At 39.1% G+C, this 18,589-nt stretch overlaps 1 protein-coding gene across 4 annotated transcripts in view; it reads right to left on the bottom strand.

The window, feature by feature from the left end:
* The window catches only part of RBM26 (RNA binding motif protein 26), a 46,191-nt gene that overhangs the window by 11,446 nt on the left and 16,156 nt on the right, over nucleotides 1-18,589 (bottom strand). For 3 of the 4 annotated variants that reach the window (XM_081858066.1, XM_081858065.1, XM_081858068.1), the window contains exons 5-16: nucleotides 18,159-18,376; nucleotides 16,782-17,042; nucleotides 16,264-16,503; nucleotides 15,294-15,431; nucleotides 14,496-14,636; nucleotides 12,984-13,092; nucleotides 11,624-11,783; nucleotides 10,242-10,406; nucleotides 8,835-8,966; nucleotides 7,397-7,468; nucleotides 4,582-4,710; nucleotides 541-615 (exon numbers count right to left, since the gene is read on the bottom strand). In XM_081858066.1, the coding sequence (XP_081714192.1) occupies nucleotides 541-615; nucleotides 4,582-4,710; nucleotides 7,397-7,468; nucleotides 8,835-8,966; nucleotides 10,242-10,406; nucleotides 11,624-11,783; nucleotides 12,984-13,092; nucleotides 14,496-14,636; nucleotides 15,294-15,431; nucleotides 16,264-16,503; nucleotides 16,782-17,042; nucleotides 18,159-18,376 (1,840 nt within the window). The remainder of the gene's footprint in view (nucleotides 1-540; nucleotides 616-4,581; nucleotides 4,711-7,396; nucleotides 7,469-8,834; nucleotides 8,967-10,241; nucleotides 10,407-11,623; nucleotides 11,784-12,983; nucleotides 13,093-14,495; nucleotides 14,637-15,293; nucleotides 15,432-16,263; nucleotides 16,504-16,781; nucleotides 17,043-18,158; nucleotides 18,377-18,589) is intronic. The other variant, XM_081858067.1, reaches the window with a different exon arrangement.

The raw sequence follows: 18,589 nt of genomic DNA on the forward strand, positions 1-18,589 counted from the left end.
CTTCCAGAGTGGATTTTTGGTTGGCGACCCAAGCGGAATTCCACTCAGATGACACAGACTAATACCTAGGATACGGAGGCAGAGGCTTCCACCCCATTAATTCCATCAGCACTTTCTGTTTTACTTGCAAAGTTTCATCTGGGTGTGCACAAGCTCACACTGCCCCAGATTCATTAAGTTTAGTGGGATCCCTATGAGCCCTGGAATGATAAGTAAGATTTGTGTTTCACCTGAATCACCGCTTAGCAACCTTTACAGCACAGGATTTTACGGTGACGTAGCAAGCACTGTGTCTTATAACATTGCTTCTCAAACTATGTTGCTGTGGTGGATCAACAACCCACCCACAATATGCCATTATTTGGTTCCTGAAGTATCTTTTTCAACCTGGGCTGTGATGGGGTCATGGACCAGCAACTGATGGCTTGTGGACCAACATCAGTACATGGACCACCACTTTGAGTAGCACTGTCTTATAATACATCAATAATTATTAATATTATTCAACAGTAGTCCAGTTGCATTAATGTATATATTTACCTTTTGTGTTTCAATGTGCTTTTCTAAAATCTCTTGCTTTTTCTTTCTCACGTCTTGCTGAAGTCTTAGTGCCTCCTGGAAGCATAAAAACACAATTATTATCACCCATTGTTAAACATAAGCTGATGAGTAACTGCGCAATTCCACCCATTTTATCCATATATTCTGTCCGATTAGAATAAACCAATAATGTGGAATGAACCGATGTGACTGAGCATGGGCACGCTGAAGGTGATCTCCAATAATGGTAGCCATACCGCTAACTGGTGCCTATGTCTTAGTGTAGCACAACAGCAGAATCCAATGGGTATTTTGCATTTGTGAAAGATCATATTCAGCCCCTAATGCAACTACTATTATTAAACTCTGTATGCTACCACTTGCACAATGTCAGTTCTCAAACATCTTGAGCGAACAATACATGGAATCTCGCCTTGAATGGTTATGTGATATCATCTCTTCCTATATTTATAACTGACACAGAACAGCAGTATACGCAGTTACATCATTTGACAACCGATATTTTTTGACCAAATGCTTGTGTTATATCTGCTCCTCTGGACACTTGTACACTCCCTTACCATATTCAGGATTAAGAAGTGCAAGGTTCCACGCTTTGCTATGGGGATGCTGCACGATTGCATCATTTATATATTTAGAGCTTTTTGTGCATTACTTTTTGTCACAGGTGCCATTCTGGAATTCCAAGATTACCAATTCTGTGCTGTTTACAGGATTTGTTGGAGCATTTCTAAAGTTAGGGGTCGGGAGGATGCATAACTTTTATGGCTAAATTGCACCTTTCTAGTAGCTAAATTAACAAAAATATTGAAAATATATTGGATTTCCAACCAATATGCATTAAGAGCCTACAGAAAAATAGCTACACATAGCAAGGAAATGCAATTCATTAAATCTGGAATGCATTCTTAGGACCGCTTCAGTAAATGTTTCTGAATTCCTTGTTTCCTTTCTGTTTGAACTTTCCATGACTCTTTGAATAAGGAATTGCAAATGAAGCTGTTTTATGTTAACAGAAATCTTTACTGGTTCATCACAGTTGTGACTGCGCATTTATGTGTTGTTTTTTTTAAAAAAACCATATTAGCAGAAAGTTTTCCATTTTGAGGCAAGACACGGTAATGACAGTCATATGCTTCAGTTTCATAACTTGAACAAAAGTGAAAATCAACACAGTTTAACAGAGAAAATTTGTCACAAAGCATGTAAGACTCTAAGTTAAGGAAATAATTATCGCTGTAACCCTATGTGGCCTATTTTGCTATTCCAAAATCAGTTTGTTCTCCTCAAGAACAATTTCTTAAAGCATATTAATCATATTTGTCACCTGCATCATGACTTTCAGAGCAAGATATCCAGAAACCCAATTTCTGGTGACAAATATGATTAATATGCAAGGAAATTAGAGGAATTACTTTTCCCAATGATTAAATACAAAAAGATCTGACACAAATCTGGGTTATTCTGAATCAATGGCCTCTGAGAAAGAAATCTGCATATTTGGTCTCTGCAAGTGAAGAAACCAGCCTGCAGAACTGCTACATTAATGGGACTACAGTACTGAGTAAGCCAGTTGTTTTCAAGTGGAGGTGAATCCCATTCATGTCTGAATTACAATTGAAGAAAATGTGATGCAATAAGAGACCCCTTACAAAATATTTGATCAAATGAATTTTATTTTACTGATTTTTCTGTAGTAGCTGAAACAAATTTGAACTTGCAAGAGAAGTGAAAGAAACTCTTATCATGACAACTTTCTAAAGTGGTTAATACCAGATTTGTAAGAAATCAAACTTGTTTCTGAAAGCAGGTAACTATGGATCTCACCCCTTTTTATTAGAAGATATGCATAGAAATTCTAAAACGTTAGAATTAGGTGTCAATGTTTCAGATGTATTGCACATAATAGCCCTATGTGGCATCTCTTAACCATAGTTGGGCACCAAACTGAAGGGGTGCTATTCAACTTATTCAGAGTAGACCCATTTAAATTAATGAACATGACTAAGCGCTATTAATTCCAAGAGGTCTACTCTAAGTAAAACTTAGCTGAGTATCACTCAAGGCCTTTCCCCAAATAATCCAGACCATACAGAGAAATGCAAAGGTCAATAAATGATTCCAAATTGTTATGTTTGGAGACTAAACTGGATAATGCAAGAGTTTCAATTGGTGAATTATCAGATTTACTTAGATAACATAGATGTGTTGCTCATCTTGGGACATTAGGAAGTAAATTTACGAAGTTTATTTATCTTAACGGCAAAATGAAGTATGCAGAATGTCAAATGATTTCTACCACTAGGTGTTACGTATATAAATAATACCAGAGTTCGCTTCTCCTGATAAATTTTACCACCTGCATCCCTGTTCTGAAGATCTTATCACCTACCGCAGCATTCAAATAAATTCTCATGCCCATAGCAAAGTTCAAATACTAATCACCTTCCCCTAACTATAAAAAAAACTATAAAAAATTTTCAACTAATGAAAAATGGTTTGACATTCTGAAAAGGAATGTGCACAATATTATGTTTTTATACTAGGGTTTCTTCAGCGAAATACTGTGCAGAATACTGCAAATCTGATGTTGGAAACTTACAGCCCTGAAAGGAAAATGCCGATAAAACATTTTACACTTGTCCAAATCAAGTGAAAAAAGAAACAAGTCTCCTCTCCAAGGATAATGAGAAAATGTAAGACGTTAAGAGAAGAGAAGCAGCAGCTTAAGGAAGATTGCTCAGGATTATTTAACTCTAGAAAAGGGAGATGAATACACCCAAAGATGAAGTGCATTGGTAAAAAAGGTAAGAAAATTGGTCCACTATGTTGTGAAAAAAGTGACGACTCAGAAAGCTATGCAGGAAGAACAGCAGCAGAAAATACATACTACTGTAAAATGTAACATGAAACAAAGTTCTGTCCTTAAGATCAACACAAGATTAAACTGCTACTTGGGGCTAAGGGCATTTCAGTAATTGGTACTGAAGATGTTTCTTTCATGCTTTTGAGTGTAAGATCTTCAAATAGCTCATTGTGCTTTATTGTGTAGAGGTCATCGTTTGTCTTCTTTTGTCCACAGTACAGGGATTTAGCGGGCCAGACGTAATTCATGATGGTATTATTTCTATATAGGTGCTGAATACCAGAAGTTAGGCACCAAACCAAGTCTAATGAAAGTCACAAGATATGAGTAACTCCTATCTAACTTCCCCTACATTCTTCCTTTGCTTCTGCACATAAATCCTGCTTCCATCTTGCTTTATAATGCTGAATCTGCACCTGAATTTCCACTAGCCATGAACTGCTCAACCTTCAGTTTACAAATCCACCGCTAACGTTGGCTGCAACTGATTTGGAGTAGAGCGTTTTTAGCAAGCACACTAGTGAGGACACTATAGCATAGTTAGCTCGAAAAATGGAAGGGAAGGGAATCTGTTAAAAAGAGGGGAAGACGCAGAAAAGGGAGCATCTTCAATCTAATCGTTGTTAGATGATCAGAAAGCTTTAGCTTGCATCTGGCCTGACCCACTGTAAGAAAGGCATCCTTCACCTACAAGCACAACTGCAATTACAACTGTCTTATCTTTTTGTAAATCGCTTTGGGGTTTTTCTTACATTCAAGCAGTATATAAATATTATGAAATAGAAAAATAATTCACACAACTAAATTCTAACAATTGGTCTGAGTACTATATCTTCTGCAACCCTAGAAGCCAAGTAAGATAATCAAATGGCATCTAGCAACCCACTGCCCTAGGTAGCAAAGAGAAAATTACCCCTCTTCCTAAAATGTGTCCATGAAAGCAGATTCAGGTTTAGCCTTTACTGAGAAGGTGCACCAACAAAACATCTCAAACTGCAACTTTTGAAATAATTTTCAGAACTTGACAGAGATTCTGGCAAAGGCACAGTATCCAGCTTCTTCAGGAATAAGCAATCATGACAAACTATGTTCTAGATGTTGCAAATTTCTAAATAAATTATTGCTGTTTTATAAATAAGCAGAGTTCAATTTACCTGTTTTTTCTTCTGTGCTTCACTAGAATCTAGCATGGAACTGTTAACAACAGGCAACATTTTCTGCGCTGCTTTCAAAGCAGCTGGGTTATACACTGTTTTTGTCAAGCCAGTAGAAGTAGACAACACCTACAGAAGGAAACCATTTTATTTTGCTAGTAAATAAAGAATTCGTAAATATAGGATTCAAAGTATATTACTCCAAGACAGATGCTTGTTGCTGTGATTGCAAAGATGACATGAACATAAAAAATGGAGTAAACAGACTCATGTCAATTTAAAGACAGGCTAGGACTGCCTCTAAAGTCAGAATTCCAGAATTGTTTTCTATATGTTGCAGAAAACAATCTACTTGAGTTTTATCAACATGTGCCTCTGTTTCAGCAGGAAAGTTGTGCCTGGCAGTTTCTATATAAATCAGACTATGCAATATAATCAGTTAATTAAGAAATGGGAGTTCCCATTTTTTCACTTATTTCGGGGTGAATATTTTAAGTGCTGGCAAGTGATGTAGTTACAAAGTCATAGAAATCCACAGCTGGAGTATAGCTAATAAGATCAATTCCCAGCTGCCAGCAATTGCCCGAGATGTTTGTATGTCCCTAGCATCCTAGAAAGAAGCATTATATCCAACATGGAATATGGTTGGTTAAAAAACATACAGCTCAAATAAACAAGCAAGCCAAGCTGCATGCAAGCCAAGAATTATGCAGTATTGGAGGATGAAACACAACAATTCAGTAAAATTGACTTGGGGAGAGATTCATTCCCACTGTGGAACAAATTGATCACTTACACCCAAGTATACAAGCAAGACACATAAGTACACTTCTGACTACAGAACCCTAGGATATAGTAGCTCTATAGCCAAGGGAGATATCTGCTTAGCAAACCTAAGAATTTCTACATCGCTAAAAAGTCTTTCATTGAAAAACACAAACTATACAGAGATTAATGTTCTTCTCAGAAGTTCCTAGCACAGTAAAACCTAGAAGCAGATTCTCCACCGATCCCTACCCGCTCACCCCCAAATGGTTGTTGCTTAACATCTGAAGATATCCAGTGGGATTGTTGACTTTCCCCTTTGAATGGCAGATCACCACCCTGCCATACAAAATTGCTTTTAAACATTGTTCGGCTTCAAGAGAGTTTTGCTATGCAGTACTGAATATTATGGTCTAAGAAACAAGTCTCAGAAATACACTCCATAAACTTAGCACAGATCTTATTCGTCACCCAACCCACACGCAGGGAAAAAACAATAAAGCGGGGAAAGGTGTTAACTCTCTTGGCTCACATTGTGTCACAAACGAAAGGATTCACAAATAAAAAAATCAGAATCAGTCTTATTTTGTATTGTGCATCATCAAATACAGAAGCAACGCTATCAAGCCAAACAGTTTGTTTATATGCATATCGAAGCTATGTCAAAGTCGAAGTAGATAACACCTATAGAAGGAAACCATTTTCAAAATATTCCTTTAACAATCACTAGAAATAAATTCTAGGCTGTCAAATCTATTGTAAGCATTCACAAACATGCATGACCTCAATTTAAGGTTATTCTCCCACCCCCTTTTCTGCAACACTGACCCTATTCACACGTTACTTGCAAGTAGGGCATAATAAGTATCTAGAACAAGCAGCTGGGCTGTGTTCTTAGCATGACCTGAGTCTTTCCCCACTCCTCAAAAACCATCAAATGTTGTATGAACAAAAAGCCCAATATGCTGAGTTCCTGCAGCACTCAATCAGGACACCTGATCATGTGGGTGTCCTGTTCGTGTGGAGCCACTACTCGTGAGCAAGAGTCTGCCACACATAGTGCTACATTTGTGGGGAGAAGGAAAAACACACAATGCTGTGGGCAGGCCTAAAAGCATAGCTCTGCTCCTTGCTCTATGTGCTTTTATGTCCAACTGACAAGTAAGATGTTAACAGGGCTTCCAACTAGCTTTCAGAAAGCTTATAGCACGAAGCGTGAGCAATTTTATCCAAGTCAAATGATCCTGAAGCACATTTCACTTATATTGGTTCAGCAAAGGCAAGAAGCTAAGTCCACAATCCAAGGGCAGCAGTAGATGAAGATGCTGCACCTATTCCAGACGACCTCTCTTTCCCCTTTCTATCATGCAGTTTTCACCAAGCAGAACAGAAGAGCTCTAGAAGGGAGCAGCATCTCAATCCTGCGGGATACAGGTCACCCAAGCAGACTGGGCAAGCAGTAAGGCAACAGCAAAAGCAACACCGAAAGCAAAATGCAGAACTCAGCAGAAGCTACCCCTCACTCACTAAGAGCATTCAGAGTTTTCAGGAAGAAGGCAGCTCACCCATGCAGTTCCAGCTCTTATTGAATATCCTAGACCTCCAAAGAAGTAGAATCACGGTAAGGGATGCCTGTCACCAGATCTCAGAGGCCATTTCCAACGGACCATAATTTTGTCCATTCTTCATTCATAGGCCCAATCTCAATTTAGTATTACAAATGATAACCCTGTCATGCAAGCTCCTGCCGAAACCACAACCATTTAGGTTTCATCCTATATATACTGAAAACTTTATTTCATCTTAACTTTGTCAGCAAGGTTTAGTTGTGTTCAATTCACTGCAGAGCTCTATTCACTGGAAGGAGGAGGAGGAGGAGGAGGAGGAGGAGGAGGAGGAGGAGGAGGAGGAGGAGGAGGAGAAGAAGAAGAAGAAGAAGCATGCAATCATTTTGCATTCACATGTTTAATGGACATTAGAAGCACCTATGCTAAATGTGCATGTGATATTATTGCTATGTGACAGTTCAAGGGCACTACTATTTCCTTACCTTTTCAGTGGTTGGAGTAGGTGGTTTAGGTACAAAGCCCAGCCTTTCCTTCACAGACAGTTTTGTTACATTCTAGGAAAAAGAATTTTAAAAAAATAGTTTGTGATCATGTATTTTTAAACCAAGCACGGGCACTTCTCACTTTAACTGAAGCTATAAGCAAAGCCATTATTTCTTAAGCTTCTGCATTTTCAAATATTATTTTAAGTTCAGTTAGAAAGGCTGGCCTGGTTGGTAGGTAGGCCGGAGAGATGGATCTAGTACAGCCTCCATGAGGTTGAAAGAAAAGGTGCTTGCAGTATACGAGAGTAAGGAGCACCACTTTAGCAGTCATGGCCAACAGGTTCAAGAATCTGTCCCGCCCACCTTTTGCTGGATGTGGTAGGATTCAGGAGCTCCATTGCTGGCATGGCAGGTGCCTATCCCAGCAACAAGGAGGTCAAGGTAGTGAAAAGTTGTCAGAGCACCATGGTAACACATCCTCCTGCATTATCACAAGACCCTGTAGCTTTGCAGGACCTTGAGGGTTGGCAGAGAGATGTCAGCAGTTTGGAAGCCATGCTACAAAATGCTTGGGAAGAGCAGGCCAATGAGATGCAGCAACAAAGCTTGCAAAAGGGAATGTGGAGAGGCTAGGATGAAGAAGAACGCATCAGGGCATCGATGAACCAACCCCCTTTCCTCCAACTAAGGTCACATGGTTTCCACACCCAGGCTGAAGCTGTGCAGTAGTTCTCGTTTGGATAATATACCAAGAACTGCATGAAGACAGAGTGCAAACCGATTTAACAAACGTGAATACAATTCATCAACTCAACAGTGTGCTCTCTGCATTTTCTTTAGAGGGCACACCGTTAAGATAATCTTATAATGGAATTAGGAGTTATGGGAAGCACACAGATATCACAAAAAATAGCAGTGCCCCGTCACTACCTCAATCTCCCTAAAACATGTGACAAAATGACATTGTTTTTCATAGTTCCATAAAAACAGAAAATAAAAATTGCTTTGCCCATATTTTTTCCACATAAAGAACTTTGCATAAGTGTATAGGTTTTGCTTGTAAAATAATTGACATTTTCCAATATTGGTATGATATGTATTTTGTACCAAGACTTTTAATATTACCCAACCAGCAGCATAAAAGACAGATCATTCATCTTTGACAAAACAGTTTATCACAAGGGTATTATGTCAGTTATCGTCTAGGGCTGTGAAAGTGAGTTTTTCTAAAGAGCCTATAACCTGGTCCAAAAAATGAAACATGATTTTTTTACCAATTGTCTGTATTAGGAGAAAAAAAACCATTTATAAATTTCAGTATGTTTATTAAATAAAGGCCACCAATTTCTGCTAAATAGAACCCTTTATCAAAGAGAAAATTTCAGTTTAGTTTTACAGATCTCTTAATATTTTGGAAAACAAATATTATACCCACCTGAACAGCTTCTGTACTGGCACTCTGAGCTTCAGCAGGCTCAATGTTACTGGCAGGTACTGGACCTAATCGTTCCTTGACAGACTGCTTCACAACAGGTAAAATGGGCTGTTGAGCTAAAGGCTGCATTACCTTAAAAAGAAGAAGAGATCTTTATGGCAACACATGAACATTTCAAAATGAACTTTTCACCCCCACTACCATTTTTATGTTTAAGTGCAGATGTTCTCATTCTTCCATTGCTTTCTAAACTGCAAGTATTCATCTGCTGAATAAATTTCCTAAGCTAAGCATCAAATACTTTTGAAGGAGCATTTATATTTCAGAGCAATTGTTTACAAGGCTGCAGTATTAGAGTAAATTCTAAGTCTAAAAATGAATTACTTCAAAGTCTAAACAGTCTGACAGTTTGTTTTTACTAACCATTGTTGGAATAAATCGGAATTCTTCATTCCAATGTCACTAGGAAGTGTAGTTCTAAACCATAAGGTGAAAAATATTCTCCTTTCTTGAAGGAGAAGCATGCAAACCTAAGGTTCATGCAGACTAATTTCTGAAACACTGGACTCTTTGGAACATAAAGCTAAGCCATTGTTTGCTTAAATAGTGTGGCTTGTTTGAACATTTGAACTGAACACAGTCCTGTAGGCTAATCATGGTTTGTCTTCTAGCAACAAGCCCTGATGTGAAGCCATGGTTTTTTGATGGCTTGTTTTAACTATGGTTTGGTATTATGCCTGAACAGCCTTGCTTAACCATGGTTTAGTTAGCTACTCTACCCCAGGTGCTTGCCAGGCTACAAAGGAACAATGCAAAAACAGGTGGAAAAGCAAGCAAGCCATGGCTCATTTGTTCATCTATGAGATTACTCGGGGTTGTTGAGCAAACCATGGCTTGGAGTTAGGTGCAAATGCAGCCACTAAATTACATCTGAGCCAGGCTGCTATCTTGTGTTTGTAGCACATCAGATATTACCGTATTTTTCACTCTATAAGACGCACCAGACCATAAGACACACCTAGTTTTTGGAGGAGGGAAACAAGAAAAAAAATATTCTGAATCTCAGAAGCCAGAACAACAAGAGGGATCGCTGCGCAGTGAAAGCAGCAATCCCTCTTGCTGTTCTGGCTTCTGGGATAGCTGCACAGCCTGCATTCGCTCCATAAGACGCACACACATTTCCCCTTACTTTTTAGGAGGGGGAAAGTGAGTCTTATAGAGCAAAAAATACGGTAAATGAATTACCACTGCTAACCTTCCAACATTACCCCTGAGGCCTCCTCAAGGGTAGGGTGTTTCTGCATAAATAAACACAAGCATACATAAATGTGTATGAAAACTAATGTATATTTACGTGGATTTAAAAAAATAAACAAAATTTAAACCAGGTTTCTTCTACCCCTTTACCTTCTGTACTGAAGTTGACATTGGTGGAGCACTGCCTTCTCTATGCCAATAGACTTTGATGAAGCGATTATTTAATACTGCTTCTGTGCTCGATATAGCTTTCTTTGCCTCCTCATGGGTAGCAAACTGGATAAGGGCACCTTCTGGATCTCCCTGATAAGCAACCTATGGTTTTCAAGAAAAGCCAAGAATAAGAGCACAAATAACAACACACAGGCTTGCTGTCCCCATTCAGCCACATCACTTGGGGAAACTGGGGAAACTAACCCCAAACCGCCAGCGTGCTAGACTTTCAGAAGCAAAATGTGTCCTGCCTCAAAGATACCTACAGCTATAATCTAAGCTGGCAACAGGAATTGGATAGGGAAGGGGGGAGTAAGTAGCAAAAGAGAACGGAGATAGAAGAATAACTATTAATACAGTCAAACCTTGGTTCCCAAACACCTCCATTTTGGAACGCTTCGGCTCTCAAAAGCCAAAAACCCAGAAGTGTTCCGGGTTTCAAATGTTTTTCAGAAGCCAAATGTCCAATGCGGCTTCCACTTGAGTGTAGGAAGCTCCTGCAACCAATCAGAAGCAGCACTTTGGTTGTCGAATAGTTTGGAAGCTGAGCGGGCTTCCAGAATGGATTACGTTCTACAAACAAGGTTTCACTGTAATGCACTTGGAACACCATTTCTAAATGTACAAACACTGTCCAAAATGGGCATTAGTACTTTATAAATAGTAGCCTTTCTTTCTAATTTCAGGCCCTCTTTTTTACTATATATTGGTGGAGGGGATGACAGAACATTATTTTCCAGAGGGTGAAAACAACAACATGGTCACACTTGCCTCTGCACATCCTTCTGTATAATGATTTGATGTGTGCAGAGCTCCTTTCTTTTAGGAACAGCAGTGTAGAAAACCACTGCAAGGCTATCTGAATATGCAAGACATGGCTATTTTGTGACATCGGCATCCCTAGACCAATCATGCTTCATGTCTCTGCATAATCACAAAGACCTTTGCTCTAAGGGATGGCAGTAGTGGCCAGAAGTAAGGAGACAAACTACAGCAGGAGACAAAGGCAACAGGGCTAAGGAAGTGGGATGAGTGCAGAAAGCATAACCATTTATACTTGGCTGTTATATTACCGGTAAAGTGGACTAAATAAAAGAATTTTCAGCTCATCCTTATAAAGCATGGGTTGCTAACCTACAGCCCACCTGATGTTGCTAGGCTACAGTTTTTTATCATCCTTGACCACTGACTACACAGGTGAGGTCTGATAAGAGTCTAATAACACCTGTAAGGCCAAAGGTTGCCACCCTGTTAGAAAAAGCACCCTGATGATCTAGGCTCTAACAAGGAGCAATGAAAAAGTCAAAGACACCACCTACCTGCAAATTTACTAAATTTCCAAATTTGCTGAAGTGCTCATTTAGTTTGCTGATATTGTTAAGCTCTGGAGGAACTTTCCTCAATTCAAGTTTAGTATTTTCATTTCCAAATTGCACCTTCTTCTGGAAAGCAGGACTGCTTGTTCTATTAAAGTTTTGCCTGCAATAAAACAATGAATTGGGGACTGTTTTGAGCTACTAGTAATTAACGTATTTGCAATGGAACAGACAGGTAAGATGTGGAATTTCAGTGAAAACAAGTCTAAAGCTACATTTTAGGAAATGTTCTGGTCTCAACTGAAGACGCTCCTGTTCCTTTGGGCTTTTGGGAGACAGATGTGGAGTCTAAGAAGACATCTGGTCTGCTGAGATAAGGAAGTTGTTGCAGATGAACAAATGCTTAAATACGTTTTTAATCACTGTTCCGAAATTCTTACTATTCTGTTAACTGCCCTAAGAAGGGCTGTTTAGAAATGCAAAAAATAAACGAGAGTGGAAGGAGTGCACATATTGACACCAAACAACTACCAAAGGTAGCAACCCTATGTTCCCTTGGCCACACAGCTAAGGGGCCACAGGATGTTGCAGACCTCCCTCATTGCAGGCAAAGGCCTCCCAATGGTTTGAGTTTGCGGTGTGGATGCACAAAATGTCTCTTTAAAAGATAAGTAGGGAGTTAAAAGAAACACCAGTTATTCTGGGAGCTGATCCCCTTTAAAACACTTGCATCAACTCACCAGATCTGGGCAGATCTGGGTGGGAGGGTGCTCTGAAATTTTCAGTAATCCAATGCCGAAAGCCTCTTAAGATCACAAGCTTTGTCCACTTTAGATTTTAAGGTTAAAAATGTCTGAATTTCCTTAATTTGCAGATATGTACATACGTTGTCCTTCCTGCTACAAGCTGTAGGTATCCATTCATTTGTGCCTCTATAATTGGCACTCAGAGCAGTGTGACTCCCTCATAGGCCAACCAGGGTTTGCATATACTAATTTACTACAATGTCATGCCATGTTGAACCAGACTTAATCATGGAAACCAAATGCTCAAGACTTAAAGGATGAAAGTCCTCTCCCCCATAATCTAAAAACACATAGTGATGGGGAACCAATTGAAAGGCTGTATAACACAATTTAAACACCTGATTGTACAGGTGTATGGACAAGTGTCGACTATTACACAAAACAACCTGTGACAAACAACCATATCACGGAGAGGGGGATACTCCAAACCAAAAAACAGAAATTTTAATTGGAATATATTGAATGGTTTGGAAATTTGAACACTGGAAAAGCAAACTTGAAACACATTTCATAGTTCAGGCATTAGTATGCAGTTAACACATCTAGCAACTACTCACTTGTCAAACCAATTCTTCTTTGCTGGAACTCCATCACCTGCACCAATAGTTCTTTTTCGGGACTCAGAATCCACCACTATCCTCATGCTGCTTTTATTAGGAGGTTTTTCTGTGTGGAAGAGAAGAGTACACTGATTAATTTTTAAAAGATGTTTGTCTGTGCATTTTATAGTAGGATTTTCTCTCCTTATTACCATCAGCTGACTTATTGCATTTTTGGAACATACTAAGTGCTATACTTCTATAAACCCAAGGTCCCTTTGGTTCAGCACTGGTCTCCAACAGATACCAAAACCAGATGCTTCAAAAGGAAGTGCAAGAAACCCCACAGGGCAACTATAGAATACATTGCCCAGAAAGCAAGATTTCTTTTCAACTTTTAGATATTTAGCAGATGGCTTATGACTTGAGCCCGAAAGGGATGCCTTTGATATTTTCCAATATTTTTGAAAAAGAAGCTAGACAAGAGATGGGGGGCTGTCATAGATGCACAGTACAAATATAACATGGGTAGTTCAGGAGAGCCTTGTAGCTTTGAAAACTAGTCTCTCTTCCTCCCACACAAATTTACCCTTCTTTTTCAGATCCAACCATGCCTTCCATTGATACCCTGAGTTTAGGCAAGTCTTGTTGGCCCCCAAACTGGCAAAAGTAGAGTTCCCCTAAACATCTTTCTGAGCAAACTGCCCTGGCCTCAGGTGATTCAAGCTGCAAGCCAGGGAACCAAACCAGTCCACCAGAAAAATGAGGAGTTTTGGCATGCGCAGAAAGAATTAAAGGAGTACCATCCTGCGCTGTGTGATGTATTGCAAAGTGAACCAAAACGCTTTAGTTCCCCACAACTCTTCAAGCCAATTTATAGTAAAGCAAGATGAAGGTAGAATATCATCTGCACCAATCATATATGTAACATGGCCTTTTTATAGTATCCTGAAGCAGCTATACCATTCCTAGTGCCCTAAGTACTGACCATTCCAAGTTTTCCAAAACGCACAATATGTTTTATAGCAATGATCAGAAGCCCAGGTCTCATCATGCATTAGCTGATATCTCTCTCCCTCCCCACCAACCATTTAATTTAAATTTTTCTTTTTTGGTGCATTTTTTAAATCAGATAATGAACTTGTAAACTGGGACTTTTATCAATGCAAACACATCTATTATTTTGGATGGTTTAGGTACATGTGCAGAACAGTATGGGATTAGCTTCTCCGCAGTATTTTCTCTACTTCAGAGAAGATATTCTTAACATTTCATAACTACATAAATACTTCCTTAAATCAGAAAATTAAATCAGCATGTCATTGTCAAACAAGTCCTGTATTATCAATATGTTTTATTCTAACATCACAAGTTGGTTAGGCAGCAGAGCTTGGAAAACATCTTGCTCCTAGCAGATTTCAAAATGGCAAAAAACATAACACACACACACGCAATTATTCCTAGTACTGCATTAAAAAACAATGTTAAGACGAGTCTTGAGAACATAGATCAATAAATCTTTCACGATACCTCTTGGTGGAAGGTCCATATCCCCTGATGTAAGTCCTATCAAATTTGGTCTTTGGGCATGCACTCTGTGTCTATACATGGGCCTTGAAGTGATAGTTATACTTGGTGCTTCAGGATTATAGCCATCTGTGTCGTATGTTTCTGTTAAAGACAAAGTTATCTAGTTACACTACAATACAGAAAGGGTTACATAGCTCCAAATTCAAACAAGGCAGTCTATACAATTCTCCATAGAAGCTAAAACTATTCTCCACAGAAGCTAAAACTATCTGTAGTGGACAGATCAAAACCTTCCTTTCCTCTGGACAATCTTCGCCAGGATCCAAAGAGCTGCTTTGGCTCCTCTGTGGAGCCTGAACTAGCTCAGTGGATTTAAAAAATAATAATTCTGTTTTGAATATGAACATCTGATCCCCATGACATATTTCGTATTTTGTAGATTTTATCTTATTTTTATCCTGTTGTACACCACTTGGATAGCTTCAGGCTATGAAGCATTCATAAATTTGCAAAAAATAAATAAATTACAAACTGCTTAAGCCCCATGAGTTTCAAAAGTAGTTTGCTGCAAGAAGTTGGCTGCTTGAAAAAAATACATTTCATGTTCTATGGGGCTCGGAACTAATTTTGCAATGCTTTTGATCCTGTTGTCGAGTGTAAAACTACATTCTAGTTTTATTCTTTGACAATGACAAGTTTCTACCAGATGATAAAATCTGTTACACTCCAATTGTCCATTGCATCTGTCTAAGGATAATAAAACTTTCTTTATCATGAGTAAATATTCTAGTACTGCACCTGTAAAAAGAGAGGGTGGAGCAGGCAGTGGCTGGTGATGAATACCGGTTGTTACAACCGTAGGGACAGAACTAGTTGCAGAATTTGGGGGAGCATCCATACCAGAGGGTTGCAAAGGTGGGAGAGGAGGTGGTGGTCCTGTCAAAACCAGAAATAATTTAATACCAAAAGTGAAAAGAAAAAAGCAACCACATACAGCACAAAATATAATATCGTGACCATTGACAGCACTATGGATCTTCAGAGGTAGACAGCAGCATAAAGGCAGTCATAGGGATAGAAGAACTCACTGTTTAGCTTCTGGCTGTTTAATTAAGGCTATCCTCAGTATGTAAATAAAGGTCCTGGATGTTTTAACCAATGTTTAACAAGTGTACAGTCACCAGGGAAGCTACTTGCCATACTATGTAGGTTCACCGTAAAAATAGTAGCATGCTGTTCCCTATTAGTGTAAGGTGAGTAGTAAAAGGAAAGAGGAGTAGTGCTTGGTTGGTTACAGATTTCAGCTTGGTGCCTGAACCACAATTAGTTCAAACTTCGGCCACCAGAATTTTAAATGCAACAGGTAATAGAGACAATATAAACACTCATCCTTAGAAATACAGTTGGTCTGAATGCAAATTTAATAAATGTGCCAATTTTGACCTTTAAAGCTTACGAGATCTGCACCGTTATACCTAAAAGTACACTACTTTCTATATATTCCCTCTCCCAAGCAGCGAGACCTTCTGTGCTTGTTTTGCTGAGGCCCTTATGCTTTAAGATGTATCAAGCTGCTGCAAAACCTAGGGACTTCTCAGTGACGGAAACCCAGTTATGGAACTCCATGCCCCAGGATATTTTCTTGTTTTCCTCCTCATTTTTAAGAATTTTCCCCAATTTGTTTTAGAAACATTGTATCTGAACAGTGTTTTAATGGGTTTCAACATAGTACAGTAAGTTATTTTGAAATTTAAAAGGTACATCCTACCTGTAACAGGTGGAAGGCTGGGTGGCAAAGGGCCTGGAGGTGGAACAGGAGGTCTAAGGTTTACAGGAGGAGGAGTAAGAATAGGAGGGGGTGGAGGGAGTCCTGGAGGAGGTGGTCCTTCAACAACCGGGGGCTGCGCTGGAAAAGGCAGTATGCCTGGAAGGTTCACATCTTCTACAACTACAGGGTCACTTCCGTGATCAAATGGACACATATCTCCTCTCATACAGAAACCCTTTTCTGAAAAGTTAAAACAGTATGTTACCAGGATGTTCTGAGCAGTGCAAGTTAATAGCTTTCCATTCAGTTTTGGAAATGAGTTCATAAACCTCCAATCGCAAAGAAAGCTCCACCCATTTTTACTTTTTATGTTTCACTTGTAAAACAATAAAATGAAATACGAAATACTAAGGATAAGAAATAGTTTAAAAGAAAATATTTAAAATGTCTGGAAGATATACTGGTTATTGTCATCAATGCTCGGCAAGGCAATGGGAGAACTCGTTTTTTGTTCTTACCATCATAGTCTCTGCAACGTTTCTTTGGCAGTGGAGGTCTCCCATAGGAATTGTGGTCTAATTGTTCTTCATGAAAATCTGACCAACTTTCAGTAGTATTATTTCCATGGTGAGCAGGAGCGATGACCGTTATAGTGCTACTTAGTGTAGGGGCAGGGTAATGGCTGGATGAAATGTTTGTTACAGAAGAAACAGGAGTATAGCTGTTTTCTAATGGCTCTGTTCTGTCCAAGTCATATTTTGGTTTCCCTATATCCCTTTCTGCAAAGAAGAACAAGGCATCCAGATTATGTCAGTAAGACAAGTATTACGCAAACTGATGAACATTTTTAAAACTAAAAAAACTCCCAATCCCAGCTGGTTTATCGATCTGAAAGCATGCAGGACAGCCAATGGCAACCTCAAATCACATTTACAAAATACAATTGGCTAAGCGTCTTAAATCCTGAAACACATAAAGAAAGCCCTTTGCTGTGGGACAAATGAAGTATCAAACCCAGTAACTTGTTGTGATGTCATTTCATCATATTTCACCCAGAGAGAGATCGGGAGGAGGCCCCATGTGTGTGCTCTTCTTCCCCAATAATCTCACCACGGGAAGAAACAGGCAACTGAACCAGAAGAAAGACCATTCAAATATATACAGTTTTTCTCGGTTCAATTGCTCCTTTGCACCTCTAGTGTACAGAGTGTGGAAAAAACATGCAAAGGAAAGCAATAAGCATGTGTCTGCTCATCCAATGCATGAGAACACACACCATCAAACACCATGGTTTTACTTCTAAGTATATATCCACAGGATGGCACTGTACTTAAAACGTGTGTGTGTTAGAACACACTTGTGTGGCATATTTGTATATTATTGTCCTGGTACTTTCAAAAGAAATCTTCATAGCTTTTCTAGAGCATAAACATAATCATATACCCTCCATAACACGCACAGACATTTCCCCTTACTTTCTAGGAGGAAAAAAGTGAGTGTTATGAAGAGAAAAATACGGTATATTTTTTCCTACTTTATATCCTGCGTCTCCTTTGAGGCAGCACATATGATTCCTCGTCTCTCAGCGGTATCCTCAGACTTTTGCAATGTCCAGCATTGGACAGAACATTAATGATCATCTGAATGTATCAAATGATATCTAACCACATATATTGAAAAGTCTTTGGTAAGCAAGTCTTATCCATCCAAACCTGAAAACGTTCATTTTCTACAGAGTACTAATTTGTAGTTTGGAGACAGTCCTACACTCACTCACTCATTCATTTATTTAAGTTTATATACTGCTTGATTGCAAAAAAACAGCAAAAACCTTTAAAGCAGTTTACAAAAAGAATTGCAATGCTGCAAGTCAGCATGTGCAGAGCATCGCTCACCTCTGCTCCTTGTTCTACTTCTACTTCGACTCCTGCTCCTGTCGCGGTCTCGATCCCGCAACCTCTCCTTGCTCCAGCTTCTGCTGCGACTCCTGCTGTAGCTCCGGCTCCGCCCCCTTCTTCTGTTGTAGCGGTCTCTATAGGACTCTCTTCGCGGGGGATTCCGGTCGTAGTCTCTCTTGCGAGAACGCTCCTCTTTCTTTCTTTCATCCCTGCTTCTAAATATTTTGGATTGTTACACAGAAATAAATTCTAGGCTCTAAACAGAAAATTCATACCAAATATAAGAGTGTAACCATTTGTATCAGAATCAGTGAAAATATTTTTAAAATGAATGCAAACACTATTTTAAGTGCCAATTCTGGGCAAAAACAAACTTTGAACCAGCACCAGTTATCACCTACCACAAGCCATTTTAAAAGCTATATAGT

Source organism: Podarcis erhardii (assembly GCF_964252035.2).
Source record: "Podarcis erhardii genome assembly, chromosome: 4".
Lineage (NCBI taxonomy): Eukaryota > Metazoa > Chordata > Lepidosauria > Squamata > Lacertidae > Podarcis > Podarcis erhardii.